General features: G+C 58.4%; 1 protein-coding gene across 4 annotated transcripts; it reads right to left on the reverse strand.

Moving 5' to 3' along the window:
* Positions 1-1,825: 1,825 nt before the first annotated feature.
* ABCB8 (ATP binding cassette subfamily B member 8) lies at positions 1,826-17,786 on the reverse strand. Of its 4 annotated transcripts, XM_045864055.3 has the most exons (16): positions 17,546-17,742; positions 13,485-13,797; positions 12,968-13,123; positions 12,796-12,890; positions 12,572-12,677; positions 11,643-11,804; positions 11,454-11,539; positions 11,241-11,338; positions 10,770-10,875; positions 7,721-7,754; positions 7,361-7,497; positions 7,111-7,205; positions 6,864-6,997; positions 5,932-6,079; positions 4,343-4,593; positions 1,826-3,696 (listed from the first exon to the last, which is right to left on the reverse strand). In XM_045864055.3, the coding sequence occupies exons 1-16, from the start codon at positions 17,638-17,640 to the stop codon at positions 3,571-3,573; spliced, it is 2,142 nt and encodes a 713-aa protein (XP_045720011.1). In that variant the 5' UTR covers positions 17,641-17,742; the 3' UTR covers positions 1,826-3,570. The 4 variants fall into 4 exon arrangements, with proteins under 4 accessions (XP_045720011.1, XP_045720012.1, XP_064431796.1 ...); XM_045864056.3 differs by lacking the exon at positions 13,485-13,797 and having other exon boundaries at positions 17,546-17,744; XM_064575726.1 differs by lacking the exons at positions 12,968-13,123; positions 13,485-13,797 and having other exon boundaries at positions 12,572-12,646; positions 17,546-17,786.
* Positions 17,787-17,806: the final 20 nt, after the last annotated feature.

Genomic DNA, 17,806 nt, shown 5'->3' on the forward strand with positions numbered 1-17,806 from the left:
CCGACCCTCGGCCCAGTCTCTCCCTCCTTTTGTCTCTCTTCCCTTCCCACTAACCTCACTCGGGATAATCTGTTCCTTTACAAAGAGAGGAGTTGGCTGTTGACCAAGCTGGAAAGCAGTGGGAAGTTCGGCATCAGCAGACTCCTGGCCATCCAGCAGGGCACTCTGGATGGCCAGGGCTCTGCACGTCCCCTGCCCGGGGGTGGTCTGTCTCCGGTGACCCTCTTCCCACCTCCCCATGCTGAGTGAGGCCCTCCTGTCTGAGAGGCTGGCCTCTGCCGAGGTGGTTGTGGCTCACCTGCCCCCCTCCCAGGGAACACAGGTGCCCTACACATCCTTTTTCACTTACAAACATGTTCTGCGTACCAGGCAATACCTAGGACCTGGAAAACTTCCCCATTTTTTCAATGGCTGTATTTGATTCCATTGTGTGGATGTAACAACGTTCATCCAATCACATCCCTGTGATGAACACGGGGGGTTTCCAGTCTTCCAGTGCAAACAATGGTGCTCTCAATACCATTGCACAGATGTAAATTTCCAGAAATAGAGCCACTGGGTCAAGAGGCAACTGTATGTGTAATTTGGTAGACACCACAAAATTCCCCTCTGTGGGAGCTTTGCCCTCCTATCAGTAACACGGCAGGCAGTGTACCTGTTCTGCAGCAGGTGCTTTTTTTTTTTTTTAAGATTTTATTTATTTGAGAGAGAGAATGAGATAGAGAGCATGAGGGGGGGAGGGTCAGAGAGAGAGGCAGACTCCCTGCTGAGCAGGGAGCCCGATGCGGGACTCGATCCCAGGACTCCAGGATCATGACCTGAGCTGAAGGCAGTTGCTTAACCAACTGAGCCACCCAGGCGCCCCTGTGCTTTTCTTTCTTTCTCTTTCTTTCCTTTTTTTTTTTAAGTAGGCTCCACGACCAGTGTGGGACTTGAACTCACAACCCTGAGATCCAGAGTTACACGCTCTACCTGCTGAGCCAGCCAGGGGCCCCTGCCGGGGGTGGGGGGGCTTTCCTAAAGGAAGAGATACAGTGTCCCTGACCCAGCGGGGTGCCCTGAGCCTAGCGTGGCAATGCTGGCCTCAAGAGGGCGGAGGGGGGCATCTGATTGAAGACACTGCAGATGATCCAGAGGGGATGATGGGCCGGGCGAGGGGAGGACTCCCAGCAGCTGGAGCAGACGCCTCCCCAAAGTAGAGTGGCAGTCTGCAAGGTCAGCACCAACTGGCCTGCAGCAGCCCGAGGGGGTCCTGCTGATCCAAGGCCCAGGGACGGAGGGCAGCAGCAGGAGGGGCCAGAGGGCTGCGGGCTGCGGGGGGTCAGCCCAGACCCCCCACGTGGAGGATGGCTGGGGCCTGGGCCTCGTCGTTGTCCAGCCCTGCATTCGGTTGAATGCTCACCTGCCTCCGTGTATCTGGGAGTGGGGAGATGCTACACTGTCGGCCTGAGAGAATGCGGGTTTATCTCCGTTAATTTATTTATTGAAGCTTATTTCTACTCCATCTCTTTCCACAAAGCCTGTGAGGCTGCCAGGTTCACGCTGGCGGGCTCTTGGCCGTGAGCGGAAGAAACACGGCTCGCCAGCTGACCACGATCACACCATGCTGCAATCACCCGTCCACCCGTCCGTCCTCCCAAGACTGCAGCTCCACGGGGGCAGGGACACCCTCCTCCCTGTCGCAGGCCAGGCGTGGTGGCACACAGTAGGGGCTTAATGAACACGTTACCTTGGGAGGAGGAAGTAAATACGTTTATTGTACAGATGTGGCCGGCTTCTGAGGCCGTAGCATTGAGTTTGAAGTACTTTACCACAGATTATTCCATTTCTCATTTTTTAAAAGATTTATTAGGGAAAGAGAGGTCGTGCACGTGCGCACACGAGTGGGAGGCGCAGGAGAGGGAGAGAATCTCAAGCAGACTCTGCACTGAGTGTGGAGCCCGACATGGGGCTCGATCCCAGGACCCCGAGATCAGGACCTGAGCCGAAACCCAGAGTCAGACACTCAATCGACTGCGCCACCAGGCGCCCCGCTCTCAGGATGAAGTACTGCAGGCTTGTGACCCGCGGGGAACAGTGGCAGGAGGCAAGGTCGAGGCTGAGGCTGCAGGGCAAGTGTGAGGCTGGCTGCAGAGCCTTCCAACTCCAGGCTCCCACAGATCGCACTACTTCCCTAGCTGGGGGGAGGGGGGGCGCGAGGGCGGCAGGATTGGGAGAGGCCCCCTGAAGAGGTCAGCAGAGACCCGGAATTTTCTCTGGGCGGCTGGGACTGGAGCTGGTGGAGCAGGAGCTCGCCTCCGCTGCCTCTCCCTCGAAGGAGGGGTGAGGCAGGCCGGTGCGGACTTGGCTAGGGAGCTGGGGAGGCGTTTGGTGGCAAAGCCCCCCAGAGCCCGCGCCCCGCTTCCTGGCCTGTGGCTGCCCTGGCACGCGACCTCTGCTCAGTAAGGAAGCAGGATATCACACCAGGGGGGCTGCGGCCCTGGGACATTTCAGGTGCTTTGTCCCCAAAGCAGCATCTGGTCCTAAACCACACCCGGAAGGGGCTGCAGGGACTCGGCCCCGGCTCCGCACACCTGAGCCACTGCCGACTGCTCGTCCCACACATCGCGGCCGCCCCGGAAACATGGCCTTGCCCTCGGATAAATCCACAGGACAAAGCCACTTGATTTTGTATTTTGTCAGCCTGGGGGCTAAGTTTTAACTTCTCCCTTGCAGTTTGGTGACTGTTAGCACCATGTGACCCGCGCGGCTGGAGTTTGGGCTATGTGTCAGCTTCGTCTCCTTCAGAGCGGGCGGGCTGTCCACAATCTCATGGGCGACAGAGTCCAGGTGCATGGGACCAGGGCAGTGGTAAGACAGCCTGGTAAGCCGGAAGCTCCTTGTGGAATAGACCATGGCATGCCCCGCCCCTCCTACCCCTTTCCCAAGCCACCTGTTCTGTTGGATGGGGGTGTGGGGGGTGGGGATGAAATCTAGAAAAAGGACCGTCTTAATGGAGTAGGGAGAAGGAAGGGAAGCTGTTCTCAGGATGGGGACTGTAGGCTCGAGGGGCTGGTCTCCTTCTCCCACGGCTCAGAGAGGCAGTGGGGACAGAGGAGAGTGGGGAGTCAGGGTCCAGGAAGGTGAGGTCTGGCATGGGTGTGGACCACTCTAGTGTGAACTCCCATTCCCCCTCCCTGAGCCTGACTGGAGCTGGGCCTGGACAGCTTTAGGCTATCAGGTAGAGGGGAGACTTGGCAGGGTTCCTGAGAGGGGTCGGGAGGGTCTGGGCAGAGGGAGGGAACAGAGCAGGGGCCTGGGGACTCTGCCTCCTCCTCTGTGCAGCCCAGTGATTCCTGGCTCTTGCAGGAGGGAGGCAGCCTGGCGGAAGGAGGGGGGCGTGGATGGGAGCAGTCCCAACCTCCCCCACTGCAGCGCTAGGCCCAGGGCTCATCGTGAGCAGGGGCGGGGCAGCAGCCTGCACAGGGGCACACTGGCCGTCCTGGGTGCTTGGTCCCCAGGTGTTCCCGGAGCTGAGCCTCGGCCCTGGGCACCAAAGCTCAGCAGCGACCAGACCTCAGACAGCGGCTCTCAGGACCTGGGGTGGCGGTTCCTGGGGCCTCTGGGCACCTCAGGAGCTGGGGCATCCAGGGCCTGTCTCCGGATGAGCTCTGCATACAGCCCGCCCTTCTTCAGGAGCTCTTCATGGGTCCCCACCTGGAGAGAGGAAGGAGGTGCAGGTGATCACTCCAACCCAGTTCAGAGCCCTAGGTGGGCTGGCTGCTTATCAGCCGTTGGGCTGTCTCCTAAGCTAGTGTCCCTTCTGAGGACGCTATGAACCCAAACACAGCTTGTTTCAGATAGCCACTGGCACGTCTGTATTCATTAGCGCCACCTGTCTACGTAGCCGGGTTTTGGAAGAGCGTCTGAATCCTTCTATCTCCCTTACGGAGTCCAAAGACTCCAGCTTTTACTCGAATGGGGCCTCCCGGCCTTGCTGCAGACCCAGCGTCTGGAGAGCTGCTCCTGGCCGGCCCCTGACCAGCGTCCCTCATGCTGCCTCCTCTGCACCTCGGCCCCTAGGCCCTTCTGTTCGGCACTCTATACTTCCCTGAGTCCTTTCCCTTTGGTCCTGGGAGCCATGACGGAGCTCGACTATCCCCATGGGGCAGAGGAAGAAACGGGCCCTGAAAGACCAGGCCAGGAGCTCCTGAACCCACACAGGGTGCTGCTTCCAGAATACGGCCCCAGGCCCCTAGGGCCAGGCCAGAACCTCCCACGGCTCAGCTGAGCCATGCTTTCCACTCTGTCCACGGCTGAAGCTGTCCCAACCCAGCGAGCCGCTGCCCGGCCCCCAGCTGACCTCGCAGACTCGGCCGTGGGCCATGACGACGATGTGGTGGGCCCCACGCACGGTGCTGAGCCGGTGGGCGATGACGAGCACCGTGCGGCCGGCGCTGGCGCGGTCCAGGGCCTCCTGCACCACCCGCTCGGACTCCGAGTCTAGAGCGCTGGTCGCCTCATCCAGGATCAGCACCGCGGGCTGCTTGATGAGGGCGCGGGCGATGGCTAGGCGCTGCTTCTGGCCGCCAGACAGGGTTGCGCCCCGCTCACCTGGGGGGAAGGGGACAGGGCAGGGCCTAAAGTGATCTTCACAAAGGGGGGCCAGGGCCACCTGAAACTTCCCATCCGGCCCCTCAGGCGCCCCCCACCCCGCACTGGCACCATGCACATTTGTCCTGCCTCTGATTCCTCAGCATCCTGATCCCATAACCCTGTGCAAATGCACGAATGCGCTCACACCAGACAGCAGGAGCTGTGCACGCGTGGGACTCAGTGCACCCCAGAGTCACTGCGTGCCCCCCCCCATACCAGGGTAGGGTTTCTGAGCCGGGCTGGGGCCTGCCCTACCCTGGCCTGCTGGGTCTCCGCTGCTGGGGGTATGTCCAGGACCCGGATGTGGGCCCTGGAGCGGGGTGATGGTCTGCCATGGCACATTTGGGCAAGACCACCCTTGGGGTCTACGATGTCCACAACAAACATCAGAGGTGGCAGCCTGGGAGCTAAAGAGAGCACCACGATGACAGCAGTCGGAGACCAGTGGGGGCAGATGGGCCGCAGGTGGGCCTGGGAGTGTGCCGGGCTCAGAGGTACACGGAAGGTGCCGCTCTAGAGAGGTGTGGGGACGACTCCTCTCCTCAGGGTAGTGTGGAGTCTGAGCAGTGAGCAGAATCGGCTGGATCAGCAACAGAACATGAACAGTGGCTAAAGACGGGGTGGGGGGTGCCACTTGGCAGGGCTGAAGCTCAGCTAGACTGAGGCCTAAGTTTCAAGAAGAGTTGAAAACCCTAGCTATGCCTACACCTTGACACGTGCCGGAACATTCTGTAACAGAGCCAAGACTCTGGATGAAAAACCTGGCCCTGAAGGTTGAAAAGAAGACCCCTGAGATGAATGCACACAGCTGTAAGCTGCGACGTGAATATTCTAGTGTGAGGCTGTGATATTTCAATGTTTCCAGAACCACCGAAGCCCTTTCCTGGGTAAGTCAGAAGGCAGACCCATTCAGCCACATCAAGCCCCATGGGTAACTAGACGGAAACATTTTCAAATTAAGGAATAAAAGGCAGGAATGACATGGGAGCCAGAAGCGCAAGGAATTTCGAGGCAATAATACCATGCTTCTGGCTGGGTCTCAGGACATGGGGGCCCCTGGCAAGCTCTGAAGAGTCCCAACACCATGGATCCTTTGTGTCCCTGGCCGGGTCTGGTACGTGTACTCCCTGCGGCGTCCCCGTCTCTGCAGCCTGTGTGTGACTGGACCACAGAACCATGTCCACCCGCCTAGGCCACGGGTCTAGTCTTCCCTGATGCCAGGTCTCTGTTCCTGCCCCCTGGATTCTCACACCGTGGGCCCTGCAGACCCGAGCAGGATGCCGTCCCCGGACTCACCGACGATGGTGTTGTAACCCTCTGGGAAGCTGGTGATGAACTCGTGGGCGTTGGCTTCCCGGGCAGCAGCATAAACCTCTTCATCTGTGGCTCCCAGCTTCCCAAAGCGGATGTTCTCCATGATTGTTGTTCCGAACAGGACTGGCTCCTGCAGGTGAGGGCTCCACATGGAACATTCTGACTTTGACCCAAACCCCAGAGGGGTACATTGGGAAAGGTGATTTTGGCCACACCAGAACTGCCCTCTTGGAGGGCAAGTAGGGGCAGTTCAAAGTTACAAGTCAAATAAGAACGGAGATCTAACAAAGTGGGGAGAGGCCGAGCTCCCTGCAAGGCACAGGGTCCCTCAGGAGTGGGATGGGAAGGTGGCTGGGAGAGCAAGGCCAGCTGGCCTGGCAAAGCCCCTCCTCTCTGGACAGATGGGGAGAGAGGGGGTCTGTATTCTGGCTTTTTCCTGCAGCGGTAGGAGATAAGGGTGCCCTCTTTATCCACTCAGAGAGGGGAAGGCAGACACTCGCTCGGCAGCACCACCTCAAACAGAAGGAAAGGGGAAGGGCTGAGGGCTTCAGGGTGGGGCTGTGGGCCTTGCTTAGTGGGGGGCGGGGGTCTCTAGACCTCTGGACACCACAGGTTTGTCAGAGAACCCAGAGATCCTCAAACAGCCTCCCACCCCACCTGCTCGGATGGCTTTAGTTGAGGAGCAGAGTTCCTACCCTGTAGACAAGGACAGAGCTGTGGTGGGCTGGCATGGGGAAGCCTCAGGTCCCCTGACCACTGGGGGACCAGTGAAGAAGGCCAGAGCCCTCCCACCCCCGCCCCGCCAAAGAGAACAGGGGGTGATGGGGGTGGGAAGGAAAGGACAAGGTCTGGGAGGTTAAAGACACATGTCCCAGGTGAGCCTGTGCAGAGAGGTAAGCCTCTCCTCTCCCCACCTGGCTGATGAAGCCAATGACCTGGCCCCGGAGCCAGGAGGGATCAAGGGTACGCAGGTCCCGTCCATCCAGCGTCACTACGCCCGCCGTGGGGTCGTAGAAGCGCTCAAGCAGGGAAGCCACGGTGGTCTTTCCTGGGGAATTGGGGTCGGGGAGATGGGGTGGTTAGGGACATCATGCCAGGAAAGGGGGACCCCTGGTGCGGTCCCGTAAGTCATGGGGTGGGAGGGTGGTGGGTTCCTCTCACCTCCGCCGGACTGGCCCACGAGGGCCACAATCTTGCCAGGGGGCAGGGTGAGGGTGAAGTCCCGCAGCACCTGGAAGCTGGGGCGGCTGGGGTAACTGGGAGGAGCCAAGAGAGACCCTCAGTCAGACCAGGTTCCCGGCCCCTCCTCAAGTCTCACTGGACCCTGAGAGGGACTCGGTTACAGGGAGACACTGACCCGCAGGTCCTCAGCCCAAAGGGAACGACCCCGCCCCGACCCGCCAATGCTAACCTGAAGCAGACGTTGTGGAACGTGATGGCCCCGCGCAGGTGCTCTCGGGGGACGGAGCAGCCCCCAGACAGTGGGATGCATGGGCTCAGAGTCATGTACTCAAAGACCCGGCCCCCCGCGCTGAGCCCCCGCACCACCTGGGGAGGGGGTTGAAGTCTGCGGTGAGGGAGGGCTGGGGTCTGAGGGAAGGGCCGGCAGCGCCGCCCCATCTCCTGGACTCCCACACGCAGGCAGGGCAGGGGCTCGGGGCGTCCCCTCCACCTGACACCTGCTCCCCCCGCACACAGGTGACGTTGCTGACAGGGCTCCAGCCCAGATCCCATGCCCACACCCTGGGGCCCGCCCCCGACTGCCACTCACCTGGCCAAACAGGACAGAGAGGTTGGCCATGGACCTGTGGGGAGGAGAGAAAGGTTGAAAAAGCGGGGACAAGAGCCCAAAAGAAGACCGGCGCCAGAGAGGAGGGTGTGGGTCTCAGCTGCACTCCGGAGGGGGCGGCGGGAGACATGCTGGCTGAGGCTCGGGAACAGGCAGCCTGAAGGCGAAGCCCGACAACGCTCCTGCCATCTGGGCCGGCGGCAGCCCTGGGGTCCAGCAACGCTAGAGAGTCCGCTGGCAAGTCACTTCGCCCCGGAGCCACGCTATCTCCTTATTCTCTCCTCGGCCCCATGAGGCTGACGACTGTCAGGGGCCTCAGGACGGGGCTGCAGCAGGCAGGCACAGGGCCGCGGGGCTGGACTCTGCGCCGCCGCAGCGTGAAGGCTGGCTCCCGGAACATGAGGGGGGTGCCCACGCCACAGGCCAAGGTCAGCTCTGGCGCGACGGACTCCTGGGGGAGCAAGGGCTAATTAAGATGGAAACACGGACGTGAATCCCTTCACAGAAAGAAAACCGAAGCCACTGGACTGTGTGTGCGGTGGGGGTGGGGGTGGGGGAGGGAGAACTCTGGGGGGACCCCAAGACAAAACTCCAGAGACATCCCAGTGTGGGCCTGCCCCACGTAAGGCATGGCGCGCGTGCTCTGTCCAGACAGAGGTCGCCTCCTCTGCCCTGCGGGGCCGTCGCTGCTGGAAGGTGAGTCATGCTTCTCAGTCACCAGCCCCTGACTGGGCGCGCGTCTGTGAGTGTGCCCGCAGGTCCTTCCCGAACAGGAAAGACGGACTCTCTTGAAGAGGAAAATCACTTCTTCCAGCCGCAGGGGTGAGGAGGGGGAGGAGCCTGCAAGGAAGTGGTCCTGGCGGGCGCAGCGAGCTAGCGGCATTGGCCAATGTGAGTGCAGAGGCATCGAGCAAGGAAGAGCCAGGACAGTGAGCTCCCCGCGGATAAGAAGGGAGAACATCCTCCACCGGAGATCTGGAAGCCAGTAAGGCCTGGCGGCGGTGCCCGGCAGCAACTAAAAACCAGATGCCCAGGACTCGGTGGTGTGTGATGCCCTTACTCTCAGAGATGGCTCAGAAGGCAGGCCTTGGCTCCCCTAAGAGGCCTGGCGGGGGGGCGGCCCACTCCCAGCAGGGCCCAGGCCTGGATGCAGACCAGGCGGCCTGACCCTGACTGGGGTCCATCTGGATGCCTCCCCGTCTCCTCCAGAGACCCGGTGCCACAACAAGAACACCTAGAATGGGGTCTACAGGTTGAGGCTCCCTCTCTCCCCTCCCTTCCCCTGCAGGACCCCAGAAGGAAATACACCAGCCTCCTTAATAAAATAGACCTAATTCCTCTAAAGTGGGTGGTGAAGAATGTCCAGGTGGTGATCGGCTCCTGAAGGACGGGCCCAAGGCCTGTCGCTGTGGGAGCAGCTCCCTCTAGCAGCCCGAGAGAGGTAGTACAGATGGACTCCCTAGGCTTTCCTGTTTGTAATAAAGCTCTGCTAACTCGCAAGGCAGTGCAGTGGGGAGGAAAGGAAAGGGTCTGAACTCGGGCCACAGGGGGACGTGGGGTCCCAGGGGAAGGCGGGCCTGAAGGAGGAGGGCCAGGCTTGGGAGGTGTAGGGAAAGGGAGACTTTCCCACCACTGCCCGTGGAGGGCCCACACCGTGGAGGGCCATGTGGGGACCGTATGAATAGAACCAGTGGGATTCATCAGGGTCTTCAGGACCAGAGCAAGAGGCCAGGGCTCAGTCTGGGGTTGGTGCCAAGTCCCATCTCTACAACAGTCAAGAGCTTCCTAGTCCCCAGACTGGAGGAGGGATGAGGCCGCCTAGGGTCTGAACTTCAGAGAAAGTCTGAATGGGCTCATATTAGGAAGCCCTGGACAAAAACGGGGCTGAGGGTGGGAGTCTTGGGATGGGCTCCACTCTGCCTGGGACAGTGATGAGGCTGGTGGTGAGGGATGCTGTAGGAAACGGGTGGTAAGACACGATGCACAGCCCGGCCACACATGCCATGAGACTCAGACACCATGGGGAAGGGGCACGGAGGGGTGTCTGGGGCGATACCGTACTTTCTTGACATGGTTGACAGTAATGCCGGGCTCTATTCTTCAGTGATTTATTATAGCATATTCGCTCTTCAGTTATTTATCATAACATCTATTCGTGCTTTATGTACTTTTACACACAGCGTGTGGGGGAGACAAAGGGATGAGAAACGGCAGCAGGAACTGCTCGTGGTTAGCTCCGAAGAGAAAGGGACGGGGAGGCCTTGGGGGTGTTGAACAAAGGGAACCGAGAGCTCTGGGCAGTCAGGCCCAGCGGAGCAGGCAGACCTCAGAGCCATGAACGCACTGAGCTCCAGGGTGGGCAGGGCAGGAGAGGGGGCGAGCTTCTCCTCCCTGGGAAGGTCAGGCAGAGGACAGCAGGGGAGCTCTTAAAGAGCAAGTCAAAGGTGGTCTATCCACACATGGAATCCTACTCAGCCTTAACAAGGCAGGCAATCCTGCTGCGGGCTGGGCCACGGATGCACCTGGGAGACATTACGCTGAGTGAACTAGGCCCGTCACAGAAGGACAGGCGCTGTGTGGTTGCACTTACGGGAGGGACCCAAAGTGGGCAGAACACAGAGCCAGAGGGTGTCAGGGGCCCTAGTGGTTAACGGGCCCAATGCTTCAGGTCTGCAGGATGAAGGAGTGCTGGCGACCGATGGTGGCGTGACGTGCGCAGAACGCGACTAACGTCTGCGCTAAAAACTGGTCAAGGTGGTACATTTTACATTACGTGTATTTTACCACAATTACCCATTTTTTAAAAAAGCTGTCACGGGCACTTCTGAGCTGTTTAGGCAGCCGAAGAGGACAGCCGCATTCCCGAGCTTCCGGTCGGTGCAGGAGGCTGCAGGGGGCCCTCCTCTCGGCGCCTGCTTCCCTGAGGAAACTGGGCGGCCAGAGGCTGGGCAGCAGTCCCCAGAGCAGGCTGCCACCCCCTGTCCCGTGACCCAGCAGGGCTCCTCCAGGACGGGAACAGCCTCACACTCACCTCTGCACTGTCTGGGAGGCCACCAGGAAGGACATGAGGTCTCCCCCTGTTAGCTGCTGTCCAGCCACGAGGGAGCCCCCAATAAACAGGGTGCCCAAGACCATGCCTGCACAGGGGAAAGGGCCAGGTGGTTAGCAAGAAGTGACTAGGAGCCGAGGACAGAGCCCAGCCCAGGTGTTAGAACCCAGTTCCAGTCCCTGCTGTGCCTCTGACTGACTGAAATGTCACCAAGTCACTTCAGTGGTGTCTGCCTTTGTTTCTTCATTTGGAAATGAGGCATGGGGCGGGGGGGGGGCAGCACTTAGGCAGATGGCACTGGGCAGATGTCTGAAGGACATCCCTCACCACCTCCCTCGTGGGAGCTGTTCCTTGCCTGCCTTGCTGGGACCGTCCTTCGCTGCTCCACGCTCATCCCCAGCCATGACTGGGTGCTCCCACGCCCCGGGGAGCGGGGGGGACTTGCTCACTCACAGTTGAAGGCGATGTTGGAGAGCCCTTGGAACAAGGCAATGCCTTGACCCAGCTCCTCCGCCTTACAGCGGGACTCCTCCAGCTCTGCTCCGTAGCGTCTGGGGAGAGAGGCCAAGCCCGGCCGTCAGGAAGCAGCCAGGGCGGGGTGCAGGGCTGGTGGGGTGCGTTCGGGGAGTCCTCCCTGCTTCAAGTCCTTCCCCGTCCGGGACTCACTCCTCTTCTCGGTGCTCCATGGCGAAGGCCCGCACAGTCCGAACATTGCCCAGGGCTTCATCCGCTACGCCCGTTGCCCTGGCGACCTGCAAGGAGTCCAGGAAGTAGAGAGCGAGGTCGAAGCTGGGGAGGGATGGCAGGGCAGAGAGAAATGGGGCCGGTGAGGAGGATGGGCAGGAAAGCCAGTACCTGCTCCTGACACTGGCGAGACAATTTTCGGAGAGCTGAGCCCATCAGGGTGCCAACTCCCATGAGGGTGGGTGTGGCCACCATCAGCAGCAGCGTGAGGCGGGGGGACAGCATGGACAGGGACACTAGGCAGCCAGCCACCTGGGTGCAGCTTCGCAGCCCCTGGGGAGAGGAGGAAGGCAGGAAGGTAGTTTGGCAATAGCACCCTGACGGGGGGGACTTTACCAAGGGTCTGCTGGCTACTGCGTTACCCTCACAAGGCCAAGGCCATAGGTCTGAGCCCTGGGAGGCCAAATGGCAGTCCACCCAGTCATAAAATGGAACCCTTTCTCTACTAGCAGGCATGAGAGGGTTGGGTGAGAATGTCTAAGGACCACGGCATCCTTTCCCTAGATAAATCCCAGTTGGCTTTGTTTTTTGCTCAAGGAACTGAACAAAAAGAATTGAATAGGGATGTCATCCAGGGACTGCTATGGGCCAGTGTCCTGGCATGACCCAGCAGGCATGGGGACAGTGTGGGTGGATGAGGATGGGATATCAGTAATACAGTAAAAAGCCTTCACTCATTCTCTGTAACACTTGTCAGCATGCCAGGCATTCTGGGGGTACGGGAGGCCAGGGTGATTTTGCTTTTGGCAAGCTGGTCCAGGAAAGGCTCTTGTCTGAGTCCTTGGGAAGGTTTTCCGGGGAGGTAGAATTTCAGAACAGGAGAGAAACAGCCTGTCCTGACCTTGGACGATGCCATGGCACCTCCCTTCCGTGAACTTCCCCATTCCCTCACCCATACCCTCACAGGACGGCAGGCTTTTCACTTGGTGTGAGCCTAGGCTGAGGGCCCGGCAGCAAGGCAGGATGGGGCTGGCCTGGTGTGTCTACACTAGATGGTGTGCGTGTGTGTGTGTACATACAGGGGGACCTGGGGAACTGACCTGGGAGATGACGAGTTTGAAAGATGATTTAAACTCCTGCACATCAGTTGTCAACCGGCTCACCAGCTGCCCTGTCTTTTTAGCATCAAAGAAAGCAATATCTTGTCTGATGGTAGGTCAAGGGCACAGGAGGTCAGGGAAAAGAGGGAGACATGAGTTCAGGATGAGCTGCCCCCCCTCCGGGCCATCAGTCAGCCATACGCCCACCCTGTAGCTGGCAGTACCGGAGCAGGTTGCTGAAGAGGGCCCTCCTCATGTCCACGGCCATGCGCTCGCCGATGCGGGACAGCAGCACCAGGTACCCGAAGGTCAACAGCCCCTGGGAGAGAGGCCGAGGCACTCAGGGGCGCCTGGGAGGCTCCTCTGGGTGCCCCCAGGCCCTCCCTCCTGCCGTACCTGAACGCCATAGAGGATGAGCAGGGAGGTGCTGAGATGCCGGGACTCAGTCAGAAAGCTCCCCACGTGATCCCTCGTGTACTTGGCCACGATCTCCACCAGCTGGCCCAGAAGCAGGGGGATCTGCACATTCACCAGGGCCGCACCCAGTGCCAGCTTGGGGGGCAGGCAGACCTTTAGAAGGGGCCAGCTTCTTCCCCATCCCTGGCCCTGACCTTGGCCCTCCCTCCCCTACAGCGGTTCCTGCTTTGGCTACTTCTCTGTTTCTTTGAGACAGTTGAGTTAAAGGCCAGGCTGCCAGCCCCAGGGGACCCCTGTACCCTGCACACCAGCTGCTCTGTGCAGGATCTCCTGGTATCCCTTGGCTTCCAGTCCCCCCAAGCCAGCCAGCCCTTGCGCTTCCTGAGGCCTATTCTGAGACTTGGTGAGGCAGAATAGCCGTCCCCATGCGGCTTGCAAACCCCTGACTGGCTCCTCTCCTGTCCCTGAGGTGGGGGAAAGAAGAGGGGCATCTCACCACGATGGCTGCCCCCAGGACCAGCAGGTGGGGGCGCAGAAACTGCCAGAAGAGCTTCCAGTTAAAGTGGGACTCCCCAACATGAGGTCTGGAGCAGGCAGGAGGGGCCTCTTCCGCCTCACACAGTGCCACAAGGCCGAGGCGGGGGCACTTACTCCACACCACAGGGCCTAGAAGGATGCCCCCAACCCAGCGCCAGGCAGAGGGTCTTTGGCTGGGGGCTGGAGGCGCTCGAAGGAGGTGGGCCCGGAGCTGGGACCTCAGCTGGGCCACAGCCCTGAGGAGGGAGGAGCCATGGCGGCCGTGAGAGGACCTGCGGGGAGAGAACAGCATCGATGGCTCGAGGCCCCGACTGTCCCTCAAAGGAACAATACAGCTGCCCAGCTCCGGGCTGAGCCCTCCGGACAGCACCTCTTCCATAGGGTCCTGTGCTGCCTTTCCCAGGGCTGTTCTTTGGCAACCTCAGTTTCTGAGAGGAACGCAAACAGGCCAAAGAGTGGCGGAATGAGACAGCAGCCAGTAATCAGGCCGGAGACGTGTTCTCCCTGTGACGTCACACAGCGGGGCCTTCTCAGCCTCCATGGGCCCCTCTGGTCAGTGACCATCTCCAACCCATGGCTCCTTCTTATCGCAGGACATCACTTTGGATGGCAGCTCGTCTACAGGTGCTCCTTTTCCAGATGAGGACGCAGAAGTCCCGAGGGAATCTGGCTCGGAGAGGCAAGAGAGGGCGAGCACCTCCCCTGAGCCTGGCTCCGTGCTTGCTTGCAGTGGCCGGCCTGGCAGGCGAGGCCCCCACCTCCCCAATCCATGGCCTGCTGCATTTGATCTTCCATTCCCTGGGAGGGAGATGCCCTTACTCTCACTTGATAAAAGAAAATGTCATGGGGGCTGAGAGAGCTGGAATACTTTGTCCCCCAGCAGCAGAATGGGGACAAGAGGAGACCCCCGATTCCAGAATCCAGGCTTGTTCTACTCTGCCATGTGTGCGGTGGCCAAGGCCGTGTGCGGCAGGGCCTGGACAGGCCCCAAGTCTTCTGCCCGCCGGTCAGTGCTCCTTGCACCCCTCACCCTGGCTCCTCCCAGGCCTTGAGGGCTTATGTGACAACATACTCCCTATCAGCTCAAGGAGAAAAAAAGAAATAAAAATCCAAGTAATAGATCTTGTCACCTCAGATAGGCCAAAATCACCTTCTATGTTCTGTGGTTTCCATATGGATCCATGGTCGGGTTGAGTGCTTACTGGCTGCCAGTGCTCTGCCGAGAGGCACTGGGAACACAGGCAAACGGGACAGACCCAGTAAGTACCCTCATGGAGGTTGGGTTTTAGTGCGGAGGACAAGCAGCTAACGACAAAGCTTGCTGAGTGTGGAAAGGGCACGGCAGGGCCCCCAGGGAGCACGGAGCAGGCGCTCCTCCTCCTGTCTGAGGGAGTCAGGAAGGGCCTTCCTGATGAGACTGAGGGTGAATGGGAAGGAGCTGGCCAAATGAAGGGTGTGTGTGTGTGTGTGTGTGTGTGTGTGTGTGAATTTACATCTTAAAGATCATAGCAGGGACGCCTGGGTGGCTCAGACGGTTAAGTGGTTAAGCGTCTGCCTTCGGCTCAGGTCATGATCCCAGAGTCCTGTGATCAAGTCCACATCGGACTCCCTGCTCAGAGAAAAGCCTTCTTCTCCCTCTCTCTCTGCTGCTCTCTCTGCCAAATAAATTAATAAAATTAAAAAAAAAAATCAGAGCAGAGAGGAGAAGGCTGGAGAGGGACAAGATTGGCTACAGGGAGCTTGTTAGAAGTAGAAGTTACCTGGCCAGGAGTATGTGGTGGGATGCTCAAAGATTCAAATGAGGTTGGGTGCCTGGGTGGCACAGTCAGTTAAGCGGCTGACTCTTGGTTTCGACTCAGGTCATGACCTCAAGGTCCTGGGATCAAGCCCCGTGCGTTGGGCCCTGTGCGTTGGGCCCCGCGAGTTGGGCTCCACGCTTGTTGGGGAGTCTGCTTGAGGATTCTCTCTCCTTCTCCCTCTGCCCCTCTCCCCACTCGCGCATGTGCTCTTTCAAATAAATAAATCTTAAAAAAAAAATACTCCCTTTGAAAAAAAAAGATTCAAATGACGTTACTGATGGGGAAGGACTTTTAAAAAACGAATAGAATGAGGTTTTCCCTTTACTCTGATAGTCTTTAGTATTTTCAGACGCTCCTAACTGCATCTCCACCTCATCCTTCCCTAATTTCAGGGAGGCCTGGGTGGCTTCTTGCCACCTCTATGTTGTGCCTTCTTCCATCCCGTTCCACCTGCCTGGTTTTTATGTCTTGTTTTCCACTGTGTACTTTAGGTCTGTCTTAAATTTTAGACAGAGAAGCTCACCCTGCTTCCAATTTCCCCATTAGACTTTATATTCCTTGAGGCAGGAAGCTCTATCCTATTCACATTGCATCCCCAGCACTTAGCAAAACTCTTGTACGTAACAGATGTTCAGCAAATGCTTATGTTTGTTGAGTGCATGCCCTCATTAGAAATGCAGAGGAGAAAAATTTGACCTGACCTGCTACTGCACTGTTTGCAAAGTTTTAGACTTACTGAGGCCAACAATAAGAGATAATGTTGTGCACTGCCACCCAGTATGATAAACATGTCACACAAAGTTGAAATGTTTCACAAAACAATACTTTCCCTAATTTGTTACACATGTATTCTATTATATTCACTTTTCTTTTGGAACTTGAACTCATGACCCTGAGATCAAGTGTCACGTGCTCTATAGGCGCCCCCTATTATATTCACTTCTATTTTTTTTATTAATGATTTCATTCATTTATTTGAGAAAGAAAGTGTGTGAGAGAGAAAGCCCGAGGGGGGGAGGATCAGAGGGAGAAGCAGGCTCCCCGCTGAGCAGGAAGCCCCATGGGGGACTCGATCCGGGGACTCCAGGATCATGACCTGAGCCGAAGGCAGACGCTTAACCGACTGAGCCACCCAGGCACCCCTTATATGCGCTTCTAAATAAATGATCCTGACCCACCAAATTCATTTTAAGATCTCTTGTTGTGACTTGCACGTTTGAAAGACACTGCACTTGTGAACACAGAAATACTTGGATATTATTTGATGTCTTTCCCTGGGTTTCTCTCTGGTTTAAATGATATCAACACCCTTACTCTTTTCCTAAGGACTGTTCTCAAGCTTTTTAATAATTCACCATGGCTACTTTCCAGCTTCTCTCATCTTCTCCAAACCAAGACTCTAAGCAGGGCTTGGTCACTGCCAAGAACTGGGGGATTACCTCCCAGCAACGGACCTTCTAGCTGCAGCTTGGCCCAGCTCTTGCCCTCTTTCAATCAGATGGGCTATCCAAATGACACAAGTTCACATCGACCCACCACTGCCAGTCTGCTGCCTGGCTGGCCTGCAGGTTATTCACTCCAGGATGAGAAAGGAATCAGTCCTTTCTCATAAAGCATTTACACTGGAGTCGCAGTTTCAGGGTCCACGTTCGTTTCCCACCTGCGTCTCTCTCTTTGAACCATGTGTAGAGTGAACACACAAAAACACACATGTACGCGTTTCTAGATTGACTTTCTTTATCTCTGATGAAAGTATCCTTATCTAGGAACCATTTATGTTCAGCTCATATTGAATCTCAGGAGCAACACCAACACTAAATGTCTCTGGACACTAATAATTTTTGTCCAGATTGCCAGACCAATCCCAAGAACGAGGACAGGAAGAGGGGACAGGAACGGCGGCGACCGCAAGGCTCAACACCTGTGCGGCATGGCGCCCTCTGGTGGGAAGTACGGACCCGGTGTGGTCCCCGACCCAGAGCGCGCCCTCCGTCCAGCCCACACACAGATACAGACCGACCGAGTCTCCTGCTGGCACCTGGGTCGTCGCTACAAATAACAGGCCAAGCCCCGGGGAGTGACATTCCACCCCCCACCCCCCCGGGCCGGCCTACAACTTCCAGCAGGCCTCGCGCGAGCCCGAGACTCCATCTCCCGGCGGGCCCCACGCACGGCCAGCCGGTCAACGGCCCGCGCTCCCAGGAGGTTTGTCACTTTTTACCTGACGGCCGAGAATGTCTGGAAGCAGAGGGGTGGTAGCAGCCTGCCTGGGACAGGGCCACCCCGAATCCCGACCCGAAATAAGTGCACCAACATGATGGAACGGGACTACAGGAGCAGCCGGCAACGGCAGCTTCACCTTCATCCCATTGAGATCTCCATGTTGGCTCCGGCCCCCATCCCGACAACCCCCTCGCGCCTCGGCGACGATTGGCGGAAAGATGCATCAATCTCGTCGAAGGCTGTGATTGGAGAAAGCCTT

This window comes from Mirounga angustirostris, unplaced genomic scaffold (assembly GCF_029215605.1).
Source record: "Mirounga angustirostris isolate CCGP_5_RB_7025 unplaced genomic scaffold, mMirAng1.0.hap1 SCAF_12, whole genome shotgun sequence".
Classification (NCBI taxonomy): Eukaryota; Metazoa; Chordata; class Mammalia; order Carnivora; family Phocidae; genus Mirounga; species Mirounga angustirostris.